Source organism: Abramis brama (assembly GCF_963993115.1).
Source record: "Abramis brama genome assembly, chromosome: 17".
NCBI lineage: Eukaryota > Metazoa > Chordata > Actinopteri > Cypriniformes > Leuciscidae > Abramis > Abramis brama.
This window is the reverse complement of record NC_139979.1, coordinates 5,576,831-5,599,479: the sequence shown is the minus strand read 5'-3', so window position 1 is coordinate 5,599,479 and position 22,649 is coordinate 5,576,831. Positions and strand designations below refer to the sequence as shown.

The 22,649-nt window shown below is 37.1% G+C and overlaps 1 protein-coding gene across 1 annotated transcript in view; it reads left to right on the top strand.

Moving 5' to 3' along the window:
* Nucleotides 1-18,734, top strand: part of sv2a (synaptic vesicle glycoprotein 2A) — a 34,172-nt gene extending 15,438 nt beyond the window's left edge. Inside the window, exons 2-13 of the mRNA XM_084089849.1 lie at nt 567-1,307; nt 6,077-6,257; nt 7,108-7,259; nt 8,807-8,940; nt 9,051-9,140; nt 10,827-10,937; nt 12,026-12,114; nt 12,197-12,361; nt 13,194-13,327; nt 15,431-15,634; nt 15,746-15,905; nt 17,483-18,734. Coding sequence (XP_083945975.1) covers nt 710-1,307; nt 6,077-6,257; nt 7,108-7,259; nt 8,807-8,940; nt 9,051-9,140; nt 10,827-10,937; nt 12,026-12,114; nt 12,197-12,361; nt 13,194-13,327; nt 15,431-15,634; nt 15,746-15,905; nt 17,483-17,666 — 2,202 coding nt within the window. The 5' untranslated portion in view covers nt 567-709 and the 3' untranslated portion in view covers nt 17,667-18,734. The remainder of the gene's footprint in view (nt 1-566; nt 1,308-6,076; nt 6,258-7,107; nt 7,260-8,806; nt 8,941-9,050; nt 9,141-10,826; nt 10,938-12,025; nt 12,115-12,196; nt 12,362-13,193; nt 13,328-15,430; nt 15,635-15,745; nt 15,906-17,482) is intronic.
* Nucleotides 18,735-22,649: the final 3,915 nt, after the last annotated feature.

Below are 22,649 nucleotides of genomic sequence, written 5' to 3'. Positions count from 1 at the left end.
ATTGTAAATGCATTGTTTTAAGCAGGTAAACTGTGTACAAACTAGTCATCCATAATTCAAGAATACAAATAATGTATTTTGGAAGTCAATGTGAAAAAATAAGTCAGCCAGTATTGGTATACTGTTTGCCTTCTTTGTATATCATCAGAATATACAGACTACCTGTATGATTCAGCAAAGAGTAAGATCTAAAAGAGCAAATCGTAAAGAGTTTTACACTGTGACATTTTTCATTCGACTGTAATACAATTTATGATAATGACAATGATTTCTTTTTTTTGTAAATAAGCATAAATGCAGCACAACCAAACCTTTACAACCTTTATTATAAAAATACTTTAAAATGTTAAATTTCATATTTATAATTTTATAAATTAATTTGAAAATAAAACAATATTTTATTTTATTATCTTGAACTGGACATGATTATGACGATTTGCACCATCAATTCACCATAAATGATAACAATGCACCTTATGTTACATATGATGCATATATTTGTAAATTCCAGTATTTCTGTAAGTGTGTCATCTTGAATAACAGCACGTGTTCTTCTCTAATTTCAGGCTGTCGTTTAGAGCTCTGTGCTCTAGTAGGTGCTGTCCAAGGTCCTGAACTTCTCTAGCCCAGCTTCACTCTACTACATGCTAACAAGCAGCTCCTGACACCCGGCTCCAGCACTCTTTACATCAACACACAACTTTCAACCATGGATGAGGGTTACAGAGATCGTTCGGCCTTTATTAAAGGCGCTAAGGACATTGCCAAAGAAGTCAAAAGGCATGCAGGTAAAAAGGTGGGCCGCCACGTGGACAAGGTGGCTGATGAGTACACCAAACGCTCTTATACTCGCTTCGAAGAGGAAGACGATGACGACGACTACCCCGTACAGGCCCAGGACGGCAGCTACTACCGCAGCAATAGCAGGGCCAATGACGACGAAGGGGCTCACAGCGACTCTACAGAAGGCCACGATGAGGATGATGAGATCTATGAGGGCGAGTACCAGGGCATCCCCAGAAACGACTCAGTGGAAAAGGCTGACAGACAGGGGGACGGAGTGGGACAATCTCAGTTCCGGGACGTAGCGCAGTATGAGGGCGAGAGGAGGAAGGACCAGGAGGAGCTGGCACAGCAGTATGAGACCATCCTTCAGGAGTGTGGCCACGGCCGCTTCCAGTGGACCCTCTACTTTGTACTGGGTCTGGCTCTGATGGCTGACGGCGTGGAGATCTTCGTGGTGGGTTTTGTCCTGCCCAGTGCTGAGAAGGACATGTGTTTGTCTGAGCCCAACAAAGGGATGCTGGGTAAGTCAAGAACAGCTTATTAGCTTTTATTTGTGGTTTTTGCTATAGAGCGCAACAGTGCCCATCAACTTTTCCTGCAATCTTTTCTGGAAATGTTTTTTCCATTCATTTTTCCAATAGGGATTTTAATCAGACAAAAAACTTAACAGCTTTAATGAGGGAAATGTTACTGCAGTTATCATTGGCTCTTTGACAAATTGCTTTAGTTCTCTTTTGTAAGTAATTTTGGATTAAAAACCACCAGCCAACAGGCTGGCCAGGTTGGGAGCCTACTAAGACAAGATGTAAGATGTTTTTTCAGTAGGGATGTATAAGACCAGGTCCAATGGTTACTTTTGCTTACAAAAATGGCTTTCTGTGACATATAAACAACATTCATCTCAAGGCTAGTTTCTACTGCCATTTTGTGCCCAATTCACCATCTGTCAGTCCATCCAGCAAGGACACTCGCCCATCCTGGTCGAACCCAACGCAGCATTGACGCAGTTTGAGCTATAATTAACTGACAATAGACTGCTGAACAGCACAGTGTGCTTTCATGGCTTATACTGATTCCTGTGGTGTATGACACAAATGTTCTAGTAGTGTGTTTGCATGAATAGAGTCATTGAATACCATGTTACATATCCCCCCCCCCAAAAAAAACAAGGTTTTATCATTAGATCATGTCCACAAACACTTTTTGGTAGTTTTAACTGCTGTACTCATCAATGCACATAAGTGTTGCTGCTGTTAGACCATATTCATTATGTTTCTTTATGTTGTCTCTTTTTTTAATTATTTTTATATGATTATTGTGACATCATTGTGTTACAAAGTGAGCTAGCGTGCTCATGTCATTGCTTGTTCATTGAGATATTCTGCCTGGGTCTCAGCTTGAGCGTGTCTATGTGTGGAGTGCCATTAGGGAGCAGGGCCCTTGGTCTCTCCCCTGTTACAAAACAGCCCTGACTCATGCTGAAGTGCCATTTGCATCTCTGCTGGGTCCTTGTGCCTAAAGTTTCCATGCATGCGCAGCTGCAGCTCTGCAGCAAAAATGCTTCAGCCTCTGTCACATGACATGCTCCAATCAAATCCAACAGCGTGGATGTGTGGGATGAAATGGCCCGCGGAGGGTTTTTTTCCTGCTCACTGCACCCAGCAGTCGACCTGCATGTTTCTCTACTGATGGCTTAAAATGCAGAGACCTAGAAGAGACAGCGCAATTTGTTTGTGTAATATGAAAATATCATGAAGAAAACACTATTGTTTTTTATCATGGCACTGAAAGTAAATCGCCCCATTAAATGTTATGACAAATCAGCCGTCAAGGAGATTTTATGGTTTGATGGATTTGTATTCATCATTTGTTTGGATGGATGGAAAAGAAGTTAGATAGATAGATTAGATAGATTGATTGATTGATAGACAGATGGATAGGTAGGAAGATAGATAGACAGATGGATAGGTAGATAGATAGACAGATCGATAGGTAGATAGATAGATAGACAGCTTTTATGTCAGAGTTTCTTTGCCCTGTTACCGTGACAGCGGTGAGGGTGAATGGTGACGCCATGCCACTATACCTTTGACAGAGAGCGTTTAGTCTGTTTTTCACCAGAACACCGGGTGCCAAACGGCACATTAGTCTGGGTGAAACTGAAGAACAGAATACACAAACCTGCCACAGTCCATTGCGCTCCCCTCATCTGTGACGCAGAGAGACACTCGCAGAAAGAAAATAATGCACTAAAAATAGTGTCCCGGCCCCTCCCCCGCTTTCTGTCTCTTTTTCCCTCACTTCCTCAACCCTGGAGCTTGTGTGCTTTCCTGTCACTGTGCGGGAGAATCACAGCCTCCTCGCTCTCCCTTCCCCCTCTGCTCTTTCTCTCTGTCTCTCTCTCTCTCCTCTCTCTCTCTCTCTCTCTCTCTGAGGAGGCGGAGGTCAGCTGTCTCCAGGCACTCCCCTCTTTTATTTTTTTTTATATATTTTTTTTTTTATTAGATATAATTATACTATGGACAACAAATAGTATCAACTTGTAAAACGAGAACCGGAACAACCACCAGAGGAGAGGAGAAAAAAAAAGAAAGAAAAACGTGCAATAATAATACAAGAAAAGATAAGCAAATAAATAAAGGAGATTCAATCAATTAGAGCATGTTAGGACAAGAAAATGCAACAAAATTTAAAGGGCCATTTTAAAGAGAGCACAACAAGACAATGTTTTTCTTGCTTTGGTCTTCTCTGAAACAGAAAGCGTTTGAAGGTATTGGTGAAATTCATTGAGAAAAACTTTGAATAATGGCTTATGATTCGAAAATTTACATTTATGAATATAAAATTTTGCTTGGAGAAGTAATAGATTTATAAAGTAAAATTCTTTTTCAAAGTTTTTCTCCGTATTAATAAAACCAAATATTGCAGGCACTCCCCTCTCCTGCATCTCTGAGACCCCTCTGACATCATGCAGACGGCCCCGCCCACTCAACCATCACTGAGCCCTCATTGGTTGGCATAAAACTTCCCTTTAAATTCAAGGCATGTGGTTAACCACAAACACAGCTGTGTTTATTAATGCTCTCAGCTGAGTAAGTTGTGTAAAATCGCGCAACACGTGTTCATCTCCATTGTTCAGGTCTCCCTAGCAAATGTGCTCTGCATCACTGGCTTTGAAGGTCATAAACGGGCCTGCATGAGAGCAGAATTCAGCAGAATCCACAGAAAGCAAACGCTCTTCACATATACAGTACACATGTGTGTTTGTGGAATATTATTGAGAAAATTATCATGCTTTCATCTAGTCTGTTGTTTTCTAGAGAATTTTATTTGTGCAGCCAAGGATCCCCCCATATATATATACTAAACAAAACAATACTATTTTAATCATTTTACAGGTTTTTTAACAAATTAAAATGGAATTTAACACAACAGAACTCTTTTGTGCACTGCAGATTAATAGATAGATAGATAGATAGATAGATAGATAGATAGATAGATAGATAGATAGATAGATAGATAGATAGATAGATAGATAGATAGATAGATAGATAGATAGATAGATCTGCATGTATTCGAGATGGTGCTGCAGATGTTAAAGTATGTTTGAGTTTGTGTGGCAGCTGTCAGCACTGCTTCTCTCTCACCTTGGCCTGAGATTAGGCCTCTATGGCATACAGCCGTGATGATGGGCCTTGATAGGCACCACTGCAATGCAGCGCAGGGGTCTGTTGTCTCAACCCCTCCTCTCCTGGGCCCATCGGCTTACACTGCACAAACCACAGCTCTCAACACCTTCTGACTGTGCCAGTGAAGCGCTGTGTCCATTGGGCAATGCAATGGTAGACAGGGGTATGTACTAAAATGGAACACTGGGATTTAAAAATGACAAGGCCATACTCTTACTAACAACTGAAAGTTGTGTATGCAGCCTGGGTTGAATTTGATGACATCACAGATTGGGTAATTGCAGAACAACACAAAGACAAAAACATGAACACCATAAGAACCATGTATATTTACTTGACAATTGTGTAAGGTACTTTTAAGACTTTTAAGTTTTTTTTTCTTTTAAGAGACTTTATCCTGAGATATATGGAGAAAAAAAATCCATATACTGTTTTGTGTGTATATATATATATATATATACTGTATATATATATATATATATATATATACACACACACACACACACACACACACACACACACACATTTTATGTTTTTAAAGAAGTCTTTTATGCTCAACAAGACTACAGTAAAAACAGTAATGTTGGGAAATATTATTACAACTTAGAGTAAATGTTTCTTATGTTAATATATTTTATAATGTAATTTATTCCTCTGCATCTTCAGTGTCACATGATCCTTCATAAATCATTTTAATATGCTGATTTGCTAATCAAGAAACATTTCTTATAATTATCAACTTTCTTTTTAAAGTATTTCCATTTTTTATATATTTTGAAATACTAAATATATATTTTATGCTTAATGGAGTGATTTGAGACTCCCATGCGAATCACTTAAGGAGTGGAATTTGTAAGATCCAGAGTAGTCATCTATGTAGTGGGATCCATTTCATGTAGGATGCTGCCTATATAGGCTGCTAACAGTAAGACAGCTCACTAGGTGTTGTAACAGAGCCATTGTGTTTCAGATGATTGTGTGCTTAAGTAGCTTAGCTAACAAGACCCAAGGTATAAAAAGATGTTAATCCAGGGTTAAATGTAGTGTTAAAAACTTAACTGAAATCTCAATTAAGTCTCTTCAGATGTGAAAGAGCAACATCTGAGGAATATCACATTCCATGGGTCATTTATATTGCATTCATGCAGTGCTTTATCAGTGTCGTGGCATCACATCCATGCCAGCGGTGCAAGCAGACTGCGTTCACACAACCAGTCACATGACCAGCTGCTGGTGGAGCTGTGAAAGAGTCTTCATTCAGCAGGCAGTGTGAATTCTCTAAACCAAAGAAAACCTCTCACACGAACAAAACACAAAATGAATTTGAGCTCTCAGACACAAAACAAATAAATCATTACATTCTATAAAAGAAGCAAACTTTGACATTTTAATCGAATTTTAGCTCATGTAGCTCCAGCAACAAGCGCCAGTTCCAGAATGGTCATTTTACCTAACATACTGCTCTGCTGGTCTCTTTGATTTACTGTCTGTATAGAGTATGACCATTAGTCATCTTGATCTGATGCGGTATGATTTGGACAGGATGCTGGTATGGTTATTGATCCCCCTTGTCTCTCTTTCTGTCTATCTTTCTCTCACAGGTCTAATTGTGTATCTGGGTATGATGGTGGGTGCCTTTGTGTGGGGAGGTCTGGCTGACAGAATCGGGCGCAGACAGACCCTTCTGATCTCTCTCTCCATCAACAGTGTCTTTGCTTTCTTCTCCTCCTTTGTCCAAGGATACAGCTCCTTCCTGTTCTGTCGTCTGCTCTCCGGTGTGGGGTAAATGCACATTTCACACCACCACTGTCTCTTTTATATTTATTTAAAAAAAATAGTTTAGATATGAGGGTAAGACAAAATTTAAATTTGGGTCTCTTTCAGATAACTTTATAAAAATAAATATTATGTAAAAATAGTTTAAAGTAATTATTAAATAGATAATATCTAAAATATCTGTTCTTCCATATATATATATATATATATATATATATATATATATACATACATATACTGTATATATATATAATTTTTTTTACTTTAATTTATTTTTAAGTTGTAGTAATATTAGTATTTGTACTTAAACTTGTTTTATTTTAGTTAATAATATTTAAAATTTTCGCTATAGTTTATAAAAAAAATTCAGCTTATTTCAGTAAACAAAAAAAATATTTGTAATAGTTAGTTTTTGTTACCAGTAACAACTATAATATATATTTATATGTTATAAACATATAAATGGACTTAAACTTATATACTTTATATATACAGTTGTTTAAATTAATTTATACGTTTAAATTTACAAATTTTATAGGTGGCGTTTAAAACAAATTATTTATAGAAATATCTTCTAATAATTCTAGAAATTCTCCATATACTGTGTGTATAAGCATGTTTATACTGTAAAATAAATAAAATAGTACTAAGAACTACGCTAGAAGCTGTTACATTTTTTGAAATTTTTTATTCCATTTGAATTCTACTTACTGAAATCTTTACTAGCTCAATTCAAATTTAGAAATTTATTGCAATGATGTTTGAGTTTTTGATGTTTAATATTAAATGAGATACTTTCATTTTAAAAATGATGTACAATATCCTAATATTGGAGTGCCTCTGTTTCATGCTGTAGGATCGGTGGCTCTATTCCCATTGTGTTCTCATATTACTCTGAGTTTCTGGCTCAAGAGAAGCGTGGTGAGCACTTGAGCTGGCTCTGCATGTTCTGGATGATTGGAGGCATCTACGCTGCTGCCATGGCCTGGGCCATCATTCCCCACTACGGTAACTAGCACACTTAAATCGTTGAGGTGGTGTACTGTAGCTTAATGGTTAATTGATCTCAACTGGTAGCTGAAAGCTTGTAGATCCATTAACTCGAGACTGTGCCCTTGAGCAAGACACTTAACCGCAGCTTACTCCAGAGGGGACTGAACCGGTAACTTAAGATGGAGATGTCCCAGAAAGTAAATCCAGTAATTATCGTGTCGTGTTGTGGTGATCAGTAAAGATTTTAGGGATGTATGAACAATCCAGAGGTTATAGAGGTTATAAATCTTATCAACTTCTCTTAGGTCATGATTTTAAATGCCTAGTTGCCATGAATACTTACCAGAAATGCCACACTAAAAAAAAAAAATGGTGGAGAAACAGTTTTCACTCATAAATTGCTAGTAAATTTCACAATTTAAAAAAAAACGGCATGTAACACATTGAATGAAACGTGAAATTTTGAAAAAAAAAAAAAAGTAGGGGTGTGATGGTAAACATGTTCGTATAGAAAATGTTTGGTACAGAACAGTACCTACTGTCAGATACGTTTGTTGTTTAATGCGTTTGAGATGAGTTTTCCTCAGCTTACATCTTATGGTTGTATACTTACCTGTAAATTTTAATTAGCAAACAAATCTACGTTTAAATTTGCCGGCACACGCTTGTGCATCAAATAGATGGAGCAGATTAGAATGAAGCGCAATAATTCTAAACTTGTTCTAAGACATTTTGCTAACATATTTAGCATCCAAAAGTGTAAGCAGAATCTCTTTCCCCAATTTCAACAGCACCATAAACTGAAGTGTGTGTGTGTTGCTGCTGACTTTATGCCGAACGTCACATGAACAAACAGGAAAACAGGTCTCATTGCATCTGCTTGTCTGAGAAAGTATTAATGTCAGTATGAACTGATGGCGATATCTATGGACTTTTAAGGTAATCTGCTAACCTAGCTAGACCTTTTTATTGACACTATTGACACTTTTTGTTTATTTAAAGACAGGCATAGTTTGTTCAGTAAACCACTGTTTAATAAAAAGAAATCGTGACTTCAAAACCAAGTTACGTACCGAACCTTCCAAACATCATTTTTATGAACCGTTACACCCCATATGAAATAGTGTTTTATTGTGAAACTAACTCAAGTCTTTGTTTTATTAAAAACTTCAAAAAAGTATTTTTTTACAGTGCATCTCAATTGTAAATTGTAAATTTTTTTGTCATAAAAGTTTCATAATTAAGCCTAAACATTGTAACAACTAATATGGATTGATGCACAAACTGTGCCAGGTTTGGCTTGGGTCATGAATATTAATTATAGTATATGTAAATATTAATAATGAGCTGTTTCGTACAGCAGCAGCATGTCTTACTTGCTCACAGCAGTGTGTTGTCTATGTATTGGCAGTAGCAAGTCCCGTACTTGCTCTGCAGCAGCAATAAAGCAGATCTATTCCACCAAGACCAAACATATCAACATTGTCATATCCACTGCCAAACACTCCAAGTTTTCATGACAGAAATTAGTTCACTAATGTATGGCCTTTTCTTTAAACCAGGCTGGAGCTTCCAGATGGGATCAGCCTACCAGTTTCATAGCTGGCGAGTGTTTGTGCTGGTGTGTGCGTTTCCCGCCGTCGCTGCTATCGCTGCGCTGACCACCATGCCAGAGAGCCCACGCTTCTTCTTGGAGGTTAGTCACGTCCCACATCTTGGCTTTGACCAGGTTAATTCTGTAGGTAAAACGTGCAGAATAAGCTACTAATCAAAGATGACTTTGATGCATTGTGTGTGTTTTACCAGAACGGGAAACATGACGAAGCCTGGATGATTCTGAAGCAGGTCCATGACACCAACATGAGGGCTAAGGGATACCCGGAGAGGGTTTTCTCTGTGAGTACAGCTAGAGTCACCCCTCATTCCTTCAGAAAGAACAATAACATTAGGACAGAAGTGATTTATGGGAATTTTCTTTTCTTAATATGAATTGGAAATGAATTATGCAGTCACGCTAATAGGTTTCCATTAAATGGCCGAGCTGGGAGTCAAATTGGCTTTCATGCTCATTTAATCAGGGTCAATAAAGTTATTATTTACATGTAAATTATGCACACGTTTCATTTGATATTTTGGGATATTCTATAACTATTATAGTTTCATAGTTCACAATAATTAGCATTGTAAATCTTAATCATATTACTTAATTAGACTCTGCTCTCCTTTCACTGACAAGTAGTTTTATAGAAATATCCTGGGCAAAGGAACGGGCCAAGCAAAAAATGGCAAAATATTTAGTGGTCTTTTAATGGTCTAACCATTTTGTTTACAAATCACTGGTCAGAAAATTAGCAAGAATTGCACAAATACTATTGATGAAGTCATTTAGCACAGAATATCCTTCCATAACTTGCAGACAGCTTTTTACAGGAAGAAGAGTCAGTGTTGTTCCACTCAATGTTATAATGGCTTCAAACAGTTCATGAGTAGTTGAAAAAATGTCTCCCAGTTTGTTTGAGACCAAATATTCACTATAGGGCTGAAATCTGGACTCTGACCAGGCCAAAACACCAGCCTGATGAACTTGTTCTCAAGCCACTTCTTGGTTGTCTTTGTAATTTGGGCAGGAGCATTGCTGAACAATAACATCTGATCATTCCTCATCTGTGGGAAGCAAGACATTCTGCAATATTCTCCTGTACTCCAAAGCATTAAATGAATTTTCACACTGAAGCATCACACCAATAGCCTGGAAATCCAGACCTAAATCTAAAAGATTAATGGTCTGGCGTCGACTAATGAAAATCGCCCAGCTTGAGGGGCGGCACCAAGCATGCATTTGAAAATCTCACTGCACGCAAATGGATAACACTAATGGATAACACTGGATGTTTACTAATGACTTTGACATCACAGCGCTGTCGTCATCTGTTTAGCTCGCCTCTGGCCCGCCTATATCAGATAACCCGATGTGATTGGTGCAGCTCAGATCGAGGGGCATATTTAATGAGCATCATTATTCGACACCAGAGTAACTCGCTGAGCAAATTTTACTTGTGCTCTCGCGAGAACTCTGGATTACCAGGGTATCTCACCAGTACCAGCAGCTAAAAGGCTCTCCACAGAATGACACTCTTCCTCCATGCTTCACTGTGGTAGAGATGCATTTATTATTAAATTTCTCAGCATATTTTCGAAGACACCGCTCTGGAGCATCACCACACAACTCGTGTTTCATTGTGATTCATCACTCAACACACAACCCATATTCTGCCAATAATTTCATTCAGTCTTTATTTTCTGAGACAGTTTTTAAGAAATGCATTTGCTTACATTTAGCTAATTTCCTGACCAATTATTTGTGGATAAGACAATTAAAAGTAAAGTGTTTAGCCATTTTTGCCCAGGAGTGTATATATATATATATATATATATATATATATATATATATATATATATATATATATATATATATATATATATATATATAGGCTATTCATGAGTAGATTCCTATCACTTAACCACACAAACCTATCAGTAAAGTATCAAGGCACTTTTTCAAGCATGTTGTGAAATCCCCAGGTCACCACCATTAAGACGGTGAAACAGATGGATGAGTTGGTTGACATGGGTGGAGAGGCCACAGCCTGGCACAAGCGCTGGAGGATCAAGCTGACCAACCTCTTCCACCAGGTAGAGTACGACAAACACAGACAAAGATGAAAAAGATTAGCACTATACAAAACTTTAGTTTGAAATGGTCTACAGGGGACATATTCTACACTTTTGTACCATTTTTTTTATATCAGTCAAGGCTTCTTGCACCAAAAAAAGTCATCATTTCATTGTATATAACCATTTTTAACCCTTTTTTTTAAAAGTTTTTTTTAATGAAATTCATATTTATATTCCTCAAGGATGCATTAAATTGATCATAAGTGGCAGTAAAGACACTCATAATGTTACAAAAAGATTTCTATTTCAAATAAATCCTGTTCTTTTGAATACTGAAGAAAATGTATCCGCAGTGTTTCCACAAAAATATTAAGCAGCACCAGGGATATTATTGTTAACCAAATCTAAAACTGTTAAAAACATTTTAATGGAAATAAAGGTCAAATTAAATAAAATTAAAACTTTAAACTTTGCAGAAATGTTGCTTTGGCAACTAACTGAAATAAAAGTTTTAAGTTGAAGCACTAAAATTACTAACTAGAAATAAATAAAAACTAAAACTGAACTAATAATAAAACCAGCAAAATAAATAATTTATTAATTAAATAAATTAAATTAAACGTAAATAGTATTATTTGAAAAGAACAAAACTACTAAAAATGACAAAAGCACATAACAAAATGACTGGACACCTATGCACCTACTGTATGTATCATGTGACACCTATGCATTGAACTTTGTATAATACCGAACAGGCATTGATATAAAATGTGGATAGTCATATATTAACATGCTTATGTAATAGTGATATTGTTACTGTGGCGAGTCTGACTGACACACATTTGCAGCTTAGTTTCCATAAATTGTAAATGTTGAAGTGTGTCTGCATACAGCGGAAAAAATATGTGTAGGATTTACTTGTTTATAAACAATTTTCACAAATAAGTACAAAGAAAAGGCAAGTAACACATCAGATTAAAAATGACATTTTGAAGTAGAAAGACTGAAATAGTATTTTCCTGTGAAACATACTCCAATAATCTATTTTGAATAATTTTTTACATAGTTTAATACATCAAACTAATTTTTTTATGTTGGGTTTCCAGGTGTGGAGCAACTTCCTGACGGTGTTTAATCCAGAGTACCGGAGGATCACCTACATGATGATGGCCGTGTGGTTTTCAATGTCCTTCAGGTGAACTACACAGAACTTTTCCAGACCATCTGATGATTTGTCCATCTGCATTGTTTCACGGCTTGTTGCTCTCTGCCTCCAGCTACTACGGGTTGACCGTTTGGTTCCCTGACATGATCAAATACCTGCAGAAACAAGAGTACTCCTCACGCACGAAGGTCTTCATCAAAGAGAAAGTGGAGCATGTGACCTTTAACTTCACCCTGGAGAACCAGATCCACCGGAATGGAGAGTACTTCAACAACAAGTAAGGGCTGCTCACAGGCAGTATGCCAAACATATTTCAGTAAATAGAGCTGACCTTTCTATGAAAGGTGAATTGTGTTGTGACATTCCGCTCGCTTTTTAAAGGAATATTCCAGATTAAATGCAATTTAAGTGTGATAGAATGGCTTAACAACCTTGAGTGTCTTTTGAACATGCTTTGGGTTTTTTTTTGTTTTTTTTTTGTGGAAGAATGCAAAATGGATGGTGAAAATTTGATTGCTATTGTATAGTTTTATAGTAAAATAAATTTTAAAATGTCTCACACAATATTATCTCTGTTCCAAGTCAGCTGACTACCGAGACAGCATTTTAAAACATCATATATGTGAAGACAACTTCTTTTGGGCCAAAATATAAATCATCATATGCTTGATGAACATCATCATTTATATACTATTATTGTTTTAATTAATATGTAAGGAATAATTGACAACGGGCCATTGAATTATTAGAAAAATAACATTACCACCTCGGGTGTGCATTATTTTTCTAATAATTCAACAGCCTGGAGTCAATCATTATGCTTATACTACGGTTATCACACCTCAAAACATTGTTCAGATGATGTATTTCAAGACGTTTATAATAGTTAGTAAGGTAGTTGTTAAGTTTAGGTATTGGGTATAGGATTAAGGGATGTAGAATATGGTCATGCAGAATAAAGCATTAATATGTGCTTTATAAGTACTAATAAACAGCCAATATCTCAGTAATATGCATGCTAATAAGCAACTAGTTAATAGTAAGAATGGGTTACCTAAACTAATGTGTTACCAAATTTCTTAGTGGATCTTTTGTCTTTGCCATTAAAGGTTCTTGAATCTGAAGATGAAGTCTATGGTGTTTGAAGACTCCATGTTTGAGGAATGCTACTTTGAGGATATCACATCAAGCAACACCTTCTTCAGAAACTGCACCTTTATCGCCACCCTTTTCTACAACACTGGTGAGAAGAACACAGGTTTCACCCTCCTGGCTATAAACAAATATAGCACTGCTGAATGTTTTTGAATGTGATCGACACATTCGGACGTATCAAATATTTGGATTCAAGCCGTAGGCATTCAAAGCTATGATCCTTTATAAGAAGACACTCATGTGACATGTTTTGCTACGGTTAAAATGGCCTCAGGTTTTAGAGCTATTGCACGCATTTCAGGTATCCTAGCAACACCAGCTCAGATTCTTCCTCTGACTGTCTGTGAGGGAATGACAATCTGCTTTTCCTAAATCAGTCGTACTGGCTGTTTATGATTGTTTCTCTGAGCAGCTTGCAGATGAATGATGAAACTTGAAAACAAAAGCTTTGAGTCTGTTCTAAAATCTAGTTATCTGCCTACCTAGACAGCATTTTAACTTTTACATTTATGCATTTGCAGACACTTTTACTTAAAGCAATTTTCATTGCATTTGAGGTGTATTTTATCAGTCCATGCATTCCCTAAAATGCATCATTTTGCTGTTCCAAAAGAACAGCAAATCCCAGAATTATTGCAATGAGCTTAATGAACGCATTAATTCAAGATGGCAATGAAATGAGAGACTATGTCCTGGTTTCACAGACAGGGCTTGGATTAAGCCAGGATTAGGCCTTTGTTAAATAAGGATACTTAGGTAGTTTTTATATACATGCCTTAGAAAAACACATTACTGGTGTGCATCTTAAGACATATTTTAAGATATGTCAGTGCAAGTTGCTTTCAGATAAGACAGCTCAAACATGCATTTTAGTCTGTGACTAGACATAAAGGGGTAGTTCACCCAAAAATTAAAATTAGCCCTTGATTTACTCACCCTCAAGCCATCCTAGGTGTATATGACATTCTTCTTTCAGACGAATACAATTGGAGTTATATAAAAAAATGTCCATCTATCCATCATAAAAGTGCTCCAGGATGTTAATAAAGGCCTTCTGAATCGAAGCGATGCGTTTGTGTAAGAAAAATATTTTAATTTATAATATGGATAGATGCACTTTTGTGGACAAAACAGAAACAGCCATTCACTGCCATTATAAAGCTTGGCAGAGCCAGGACATTTTTTAATATAACTCCGATTGTATTCGTCTGAAAGAAGAATGTCATGTACACCTAGGATGACTTGAGGATGATTATATCAAGGGCTAATTTTCAGTTTTGGGTGAACTATCCCTTTAAGCTTTGTCTGTGAAACCGGGCATATAATAACCATATCTTGTGTGAATGGGCCTTTGAAAGCAGCCACAAGGTTTTAGTACAGAGCCAAAATGTCAGAGGCCCTGTTTACACCTGGTATTAAGATGCATTTTGTATTGGTAGATCGGATCACAAGTGGACAACGCTAAATACAGGGGTAAACGGGATCTAAAACGTTTTGAGCTTGTCCACTTTCGACCACTTCCAGAGGTAGTGGAAAACGCATTTGACTGGATTGTTTTTGTAGTGTGAACGCTCATGTGGTCAAATGCGTTCGAACAGCCACAAAAGACGCCTACTCTCCGCCTACTGACTTAATGTGTAAACATCATGGGAAGCGCACTAGCCAGACGGGAAGCACAATGGACAAAGCACAATGTTCTCTCACCATTCCTGATTTCTAACAAACACTCACAGTGTTCGGCGTGGTCTTGCAGCTGTCAGAGAAATGAAAGCTGCTGCTCTCCGTATGTTCTTCCATCATCTTATTTTGCGTTCATATGTAAATTGTGCAAGCTTTTTTTGTCCATTATATCGAAAGATCTGAAAAAGCCCATGCATTTACCTAGACCCTCCCCTCGAAGAAATCAGGACAGAAGTGGTCCAAAGCGGACAAAAGAGACGGATTAAAATACTAGGTGTATATACTGGGTATGTGTCTCCCTCGTCTACTTGTGATCCGATCGACCAAAACGCATCTTATACCAGGTGTAAACAGGGCCAGAAATGCTGTTGTCTTCTAAGCCTTCTAAGTAGCTCAATGGTTTAGAACACATGCATAAAGATGTCATCTATCTGGCCTAGAAGTGTTTACGTAAACTGTTGTGGAGGAATAGCTGATGTGTTGGTTAACAAGAGCCCTCTTCTGTTTTTAGACTTGTTCAAGTACCGGCTGATCAACAGCAAACTCATCAACAGCACCTTTCTGCATAACAAAGAGGGTTGCATGCTGGATTTCAGCGATGAGAACAATGCCTACATGATCTATTTCGTCAGCTTCCTTGGCACACTTGCTGTCCTGCCTGGGAACATTGTGTCTGCTTTGCTTATGGACAAGATCGGACGTCTAAGAATGCTGGGTAAAAAACAAGTTGCATCAGAGCTGAACACATTTTAGAGCTTTGAAAATGAGGCAATTGAGCTATTAATAAATAATAAACATTTGTTGTCACTCTCCTCCTCTGGTGCAGCGGGTTCCAGTGTGATTTCCTGTGTCAGCTGCTTCTTCCTGTCATTTGGAAACAGCGAATCCGCTATGATCGCCCTGCTCTGTCTATTTGGGGGCATCAGCATTGCATCATGGAATGCCCTGGATGTACTAACGGTGGAGCTGTACCCCTCGGACAAGAGGTGGGCCAAGTTCATATTTCTGTGATTACTGCATCTTCCACAATTGCCACTTTTCTCTCTGCATTGTATTAATACAATGACCTCAGTAAGTATTTGGACACTTGCATGTTACGCCACACTTTAAAATGAATAATTGTCATGGAATTAGATAAAAACACGATTGTCTTATTCTTTTAATAATAATTTTTTATTATTATACTAAATGAAAATGATTAGAAACATTAATAGATCAAACGTATGTCAGTAATTTTGTGCTGCATTGCCACTGCAGTGCAGATCAAATACATTATAATTTAGGGGATATCTAAAAATTCTCAGTCAAAATGAATGATGTCTCAGTGGTTCTGCCACAGAGTCCTTATGCATTATTTCTAAGAAAATATGTTGACAGTGCCTGCTCAACAATGTGAGCTCTTGAGCACCTCTAAGAGGTAATTTACTGAACAAACATTTGATTTCAGAAATGTTTTGAGATAGATAGATGATTGGTTGGTTGATTGATTGATTGATTGATTGATTGACAGACAGGCAGATACTATATAGATATATAGAAGGACGAACGCATAGATGGATAGATTTAATAAATTGGATCCATAATTGTCTTTCTAATAGACTGAAAGTGGTAAAGGTGGACAGTGCATTATCACCAACCATTGTTCTTAATACCGGCGCCCCCCAGGGGTGCGTACTTAGCACATTTCTTTATATTCTATACACAAATGACTGTGAGAGTCCATTTACCACTACTCATTACTTTAAATATGCAGATGATACAGCTATTCTTGATCTGCTTAATAAGGACAATGACTCTTTTAGCACATTTTAGTACGTGGTGTGAGGATAACTTTTTCCACCTCAATATTTCAAAGACTAAGGAACTGGTCTTTAGCTCCCCAAAAACCCAGATTCATGCTTCTAGCATTACCATTAATGGAGAGATAGTTGAAAGGGTAGAGTATTTCAAATATCTCGGCATTACTTTGGATCAAAATCTCAACTTCAGCCAGCACACTCTAGGGGTTTACAAGTGCTGTCAACAGAGACTGACAGCTATTCGCACACTTCAGCCTCGTCTTCTTCTTCTTTTGTATCGTAGTGTTATTGAGCCAGTCCTTACTTCTGGTGCCATTTGTTTTTTCATATGATAACAGTTACCAACAAGAACAAATTCTTAAAGATAACTTATTTAGCAAGTAAAATGATTGGTATCCCTACCCCTATTTACCACCCACTCTATAAATATTGTATCCCCCTGCCCTCTGGTCGTAGGTATAGGTTACTGATGTGTAGAAAGGCCAGGTAAAGTAAGAGTTTTGTTCCTGTATCTATACGAGCCCTAAAGACATAGGAAATCGGCCATTGATACATCACTTATGCTCTCTTTGTTGTTGTTTTTTTTTTTTTTTTGTGATGTAAGCAACTATTTTTGATTGTATTATGTGATAATTTAACATGTTATTTGTGTTTGTGTTATGTATGCATCTACGGTGGAAAGAAATTTCCTCTCAAGGACAAAAAAAAATCAGATAGACAGATCCAATTGATGTCATTTTGAATCTTTTTCTCCCTTTTTCCAGAACTACAGCCTTCGGGTTTCTGAACGCCTTGTGTAAGTTAGCAGCAGTTCTGGGCATCAGCATCTTCCAGTCGTTCGTGGGCATCACTAAAGCGGTGCCCATCCTCTTCGCGTCGGGGGCTTTGGCGGTCGGAAGCTTCTTGGCTCTCAAGCTGCCCGAGACTCGCGGTCAGGTGCTTCAATAGTGCGGTATTCCAGCCAGCAGCTGGCAGCGTTTGAGTAGGGAATGCCCGACTTTGTCGCCCCCAAATCCCAAACCCAGTCCGTGAGTGAGCAATGCTGGAAGCAGCCCTAACAAATCCCACATTTACAGATATCTTCATTCCTCCAATATGTGCAATTGCATTGTTATTTCATTTTAATTTCACTTCATTCAAATCTACATGTATAAATATGTTCCCTGCTGATATCTCATTGTCTCACAGGAATATTGTGCGTGTGTGTGTGTGTGTGTGTGTAGAAAAACTGCCATGTTAAACACATTCCAGATTTGCGTTATGGTACGAATGTGAAATTTTAACATGTTCATTTTGACTTTCCCTTTAATCTTCATCCAAGCCATCATGCGGTTTGAAAACCATCACTGAGGACCCGTGAAATCAGTAGATAGATATATTTGAATGGACAGTGTTGATCTAGTGGTGCTGGTGATGGTCGTTGTTGCTTTACTCTAGTCCTTTGTGTCCCGAGAAGTGTGTGATGCCGCAATTGTCTGCTATCTCGGCTCAAGCACTCCTCACTTTTTAGATGTTTTACAGCATAAATGCTAACATTACATAACTATAGACAGTGTATCGTTGGTTCACTCATTTTTTGTTGGACTCCATCTGACAAATTCGGTTGTTCTTTCAAAATGTCTGACATTGACAGTGTTGTGCATGCAATGAAGCGCGACATATGCTTGAAGATGGTGAACATAACTGATGACAGTGCTCTGTATTACACTACTTTACCCATGATTCTTTGGACATGATGTAAAATATGAGAGTGACATGACAGGTTGTCATTAGTTTGGTTTAGTAAGCCATTATTCATATTTTGCATTATTGTTTTATCCAGAGCAGTTTCAGTGGCGTCCCTTTTGAATGTGCGCAAACATTGAGACGAACCTTACATTCGCCCTGTTCTCATTCAAAAAATCCACTGAACACGTGAAAAAACAGAAAAAATAAAATGAAGCACAAAGTGATTTGATTAAAAACAATAGGTTTATTTTGATGATTATGTAAATGATGTATTGAATATAAATATATAAAAATTAGCTGTAATTCAAGTCTGTCTGTTTGAACACTCAAAAACTATTATTAAATATACAAACATATATATATATATATATATAAGAAAAATATTTACATGTTCAGATGTTGAACTAGTATCAACATAATGTCTTAGATAGATTCCATTTGATGTATGTATATACAGGTTTTCTGTTCATTAAGGAATTTCATTTTTTTATCAAAGCAAATATATAAAAAAATGTCTGAATAAGTCCACTGATTTGCAGCACACACAAACGCCCTCCTTCATGTTTTCTCTTGTGTTCTTGTAAAGAAACAGAGGTATCCGTCTGTATGTGGGTGTGTGTGTGTAAAGTATGGAAGTACGTGTGCTTGCATGTGAAATGTTGAGTGTTCTCTGAATATTTGTATTTATTTATATAACTGTTTATGAGAGTTTGATTTTATAGTATTTTTTACTTTGAGTATCTGTAGAAGCAGATGTAGTGCCACATGCAGGGTGATTTTTTTGCTGTATCATTGTTGACCTGATGTTCAATTTTTGGTGACTTGGTAGCAGTAACTGAATATAGCATCAAAAAGAGGCGAAAGTCAAAACTCAATGGATTTTAAAAACGATGTGTTGTAACGTTTGATGGGAAACAAAAACCATGGATATCCCATTAGGACAAGCACTAAACCGTGCAACTTGCTACATTTTACCAAGCACAATTAATACTAGTTCTAGGATCATGGGAAACTGGTTTAATGACCAGATACTGAAGCAAAAAAAAAATTTGAAAAGACAAAACCCCACCTGGCTGGAAGCTATATTTCAGCCCTGTTCCTTTTAAACACAGCCAGCGCTTACACAACAACAGTTTTTAGTGTCATTCAACATTCTTTACTGCCATTTTGTAGGATAGCAGCCATATTATGTGCTCAGAGTAGACAACCAACCAATTTTTAGATTTAAAAATACTTTAACCAAAGTGGTTACCAAACACAAACTATTCATTTTAGACACAAATGTAACTTTTAAGCGCTTACAATGTTTATAACAGCCTTACGTATTATTATTTCAATTAGAGAAATTGGCATTGCGCAGTGCCACGCATCACATAGTTTTAAAATGAACTGTCGTAGAAACTGCCATCCCTGCCGTGACCTTCCGTCACCAGTAGTGTCACAGATGCTGTAGTGACAATCTGTATGTGTGCCATGTGTGACCGTGTGCATCTTTAATTGCCAAATATTTTCTACTTCCTCGGCTTGTACTGGCAGATCTCTCATCACGGCAGACAAAAACATGATTTGTAATAAATTGACGTTCTAGCAGGGTGTGGGGATCTAAGCAAGCGAATGAAGAAACAGAATATGAAAAACAAAACATGGCTTAGAGGTGGGCGATATGACCAAAATCTTATGTTATGAGTCATTTTATTTCACGATAACGATATCACAATATAGATATTTTTGCTTTAAATTATATCAAATTTTTTGATACCATCAAATTTTCATAATTCTTGTCACCATTCACTAAAAATGAATACTAGCCTAAGTAAAAAAGCAACTCTCAAGCTTACTGAAGACAAGTTAACAGTGACAAAGAAACATAAATTAAATAGACCTAGCTGAAAAACTTCAAGCACTAGAAATAAAAAGAAATACTATATAAACTGTATAAAGTAATCAAATGTATAAAAAACGGTGCATAGTCTTCACTGTGTAAATTAAAAATATTTTTTTTCTTATTAAACTTACAAAAGTTATTCAGCCAAGAGTAGTGAGAAATTTTCTGTTTTTTCTCGTTTGATTAACATTAATAACGACAGCAGGTAGATTGGGATGCTGTCTCTTTAAGAACGACTGCACGGATCCAATATATTACTCGTGTGTTTTCTTTCTCAACTCTTCACGTTCACTTAAGACAATGTATAAGTGATTGTGTTTACTTGCAAAGACATGGTCACTTTGACACTTAAGTATGTGTATCGATCAAGCCCAGTAAGTCGGCAAAAATCACTGTTCATTTCTCACACGCTCACACTCAGCGCTGAGAAACAGCACGCGCATATAGCGAAATGAGTTGTCTTTCGCTGCTTACTGCGCTTTAACGGTTTAACATCACTAGTTTTTAAACGGCAATACTTAAAAATGCATGCAAATGACTGCATAGCACAGCAACATCACATGAGTGTAACCGCGATGGAGATGATAGTCCAAAATCTCTACCGGTTGACAAATTTCTACCGGTTAACCGTGTCTATATCGCCCACCCCTAACAAGGCTTATAGACATATCTCTCAATCAGGTGTTTTACGCACTTAATGCTCGTGCAAACGGTTAAAATAAGCCGAAAGCTGGATACAATTAGAGAATGCTTGAAAATATAACTATTAAATATTGGGTTTGTCAGTGAACTGTTTGTACGCACAACCAATCGTTCGTTAATATAGAACTTATTTGATGTCACCATTTCCAAACAGTCCTGCAGTTTGTAACCCTTCATATGGTCACATCTCTTAATGTGTCGCTGTTGTTCCCTTCATCGAATTCCGTCATATTTGCTGTCGTATGCTGTGAATTACAGTAACTAATCTCAGTGAAGCAGTGACTTATCTCTGTGCACAAGCAGTCCTGGATTTGGTGCACATCATCACTTAAGATTGTGTACTGGTTGCAAGACATATGGGTTTTGTTACAGGGTCTTTTGTATTTCTAAACGTGCTCAATTAGCAACAACCAATCTTGTGTGCAAAAAGAAATCAAAGCAATAAGTGGTAAACATGTTCGCTCTGCCCCCAAACTATCGGGCAAGAAAGCACACTAACCCCCGGTCTCACAGACGAGGCTTAAGCTAGTCACAGACTAAAATGCATGTTTGAGTTGTTTTAACTGAAAGCAACTTCAAATATATCTGGCTTAATCTAAGCCCTGTCTGTGAAACCGGGCCTAAAATGTCCGCTGGCCATATTTGATGAAACAGCAGCTGAAAGAAAACAGGCCAACATCCGTGTACTCTACAAATATACCATAGGTCTTCTGATGCTTTTGTCAGTTTCAATGTATTACCATAATTTAAATGTGACAGAGAGTTTATCACCTTATCATTGTACTGTGCTGTAGAGATTGTAGATGTTTGTATGTAAATGAATAAATATGTGGATTAATAAAAACAAAAAAGATAAAAATGTTGAACATGAGAAATAGAGTACTACTGTATGTTGTTCATTTTGTGATTTGTTTTTTTGTACATAAGAATGGAAATGTTGACATTATCGCTGAATATAGATTCCATCCTTACCAAAATGGTTCTGTATTACAGTTTGTGAGAGATTTACTTTTGTTTTTTTGACTCGTATTCGGGGGGTTGGACTGCGCTTGTGCAGTTAAAACTGTCCCTCAGTGGATTTAAAACGTACATACGAATAATAAACAAATGGTATATTGCTTGAATAGATGATTTGAGTTCTTGATGCACCACATAGACAAACTTTATTTGCATACTAAACAAGAAATCTGTTTTACTCACCCTCATGTCATTCCAAACTCGTACAGTATGACTTTTTATTTCGTGAAACACAAACCTACATGCTTTGCAGAAGGTTCAAAGCCCTGTTTCCATATGAATGAAAATGGACCCTTTTCACAGACTGATGACGTTTTAATAGTCATCAGCATCGCAAATCCTGAAAAGTTTTAAAAATGCATGTACATTTATAACACTATACTTTGTATTATAGTACCTTTGCATCAAATTTAAAAAAAACTAGTTAATGCTGCTGTTAGGGTGTTTCTAATACAGTGTCTATGAGTGATGGTAAAATTAACATCTTTCTCTTTTCTGACTGCCATTATCAATCTATCTTTCCTTTTTCCTCTTTTTGAAAGTTGTGAAAACACTATATTGTGGAGTTTTTCTTTTGCTATTTGACCATAGGTTTACGG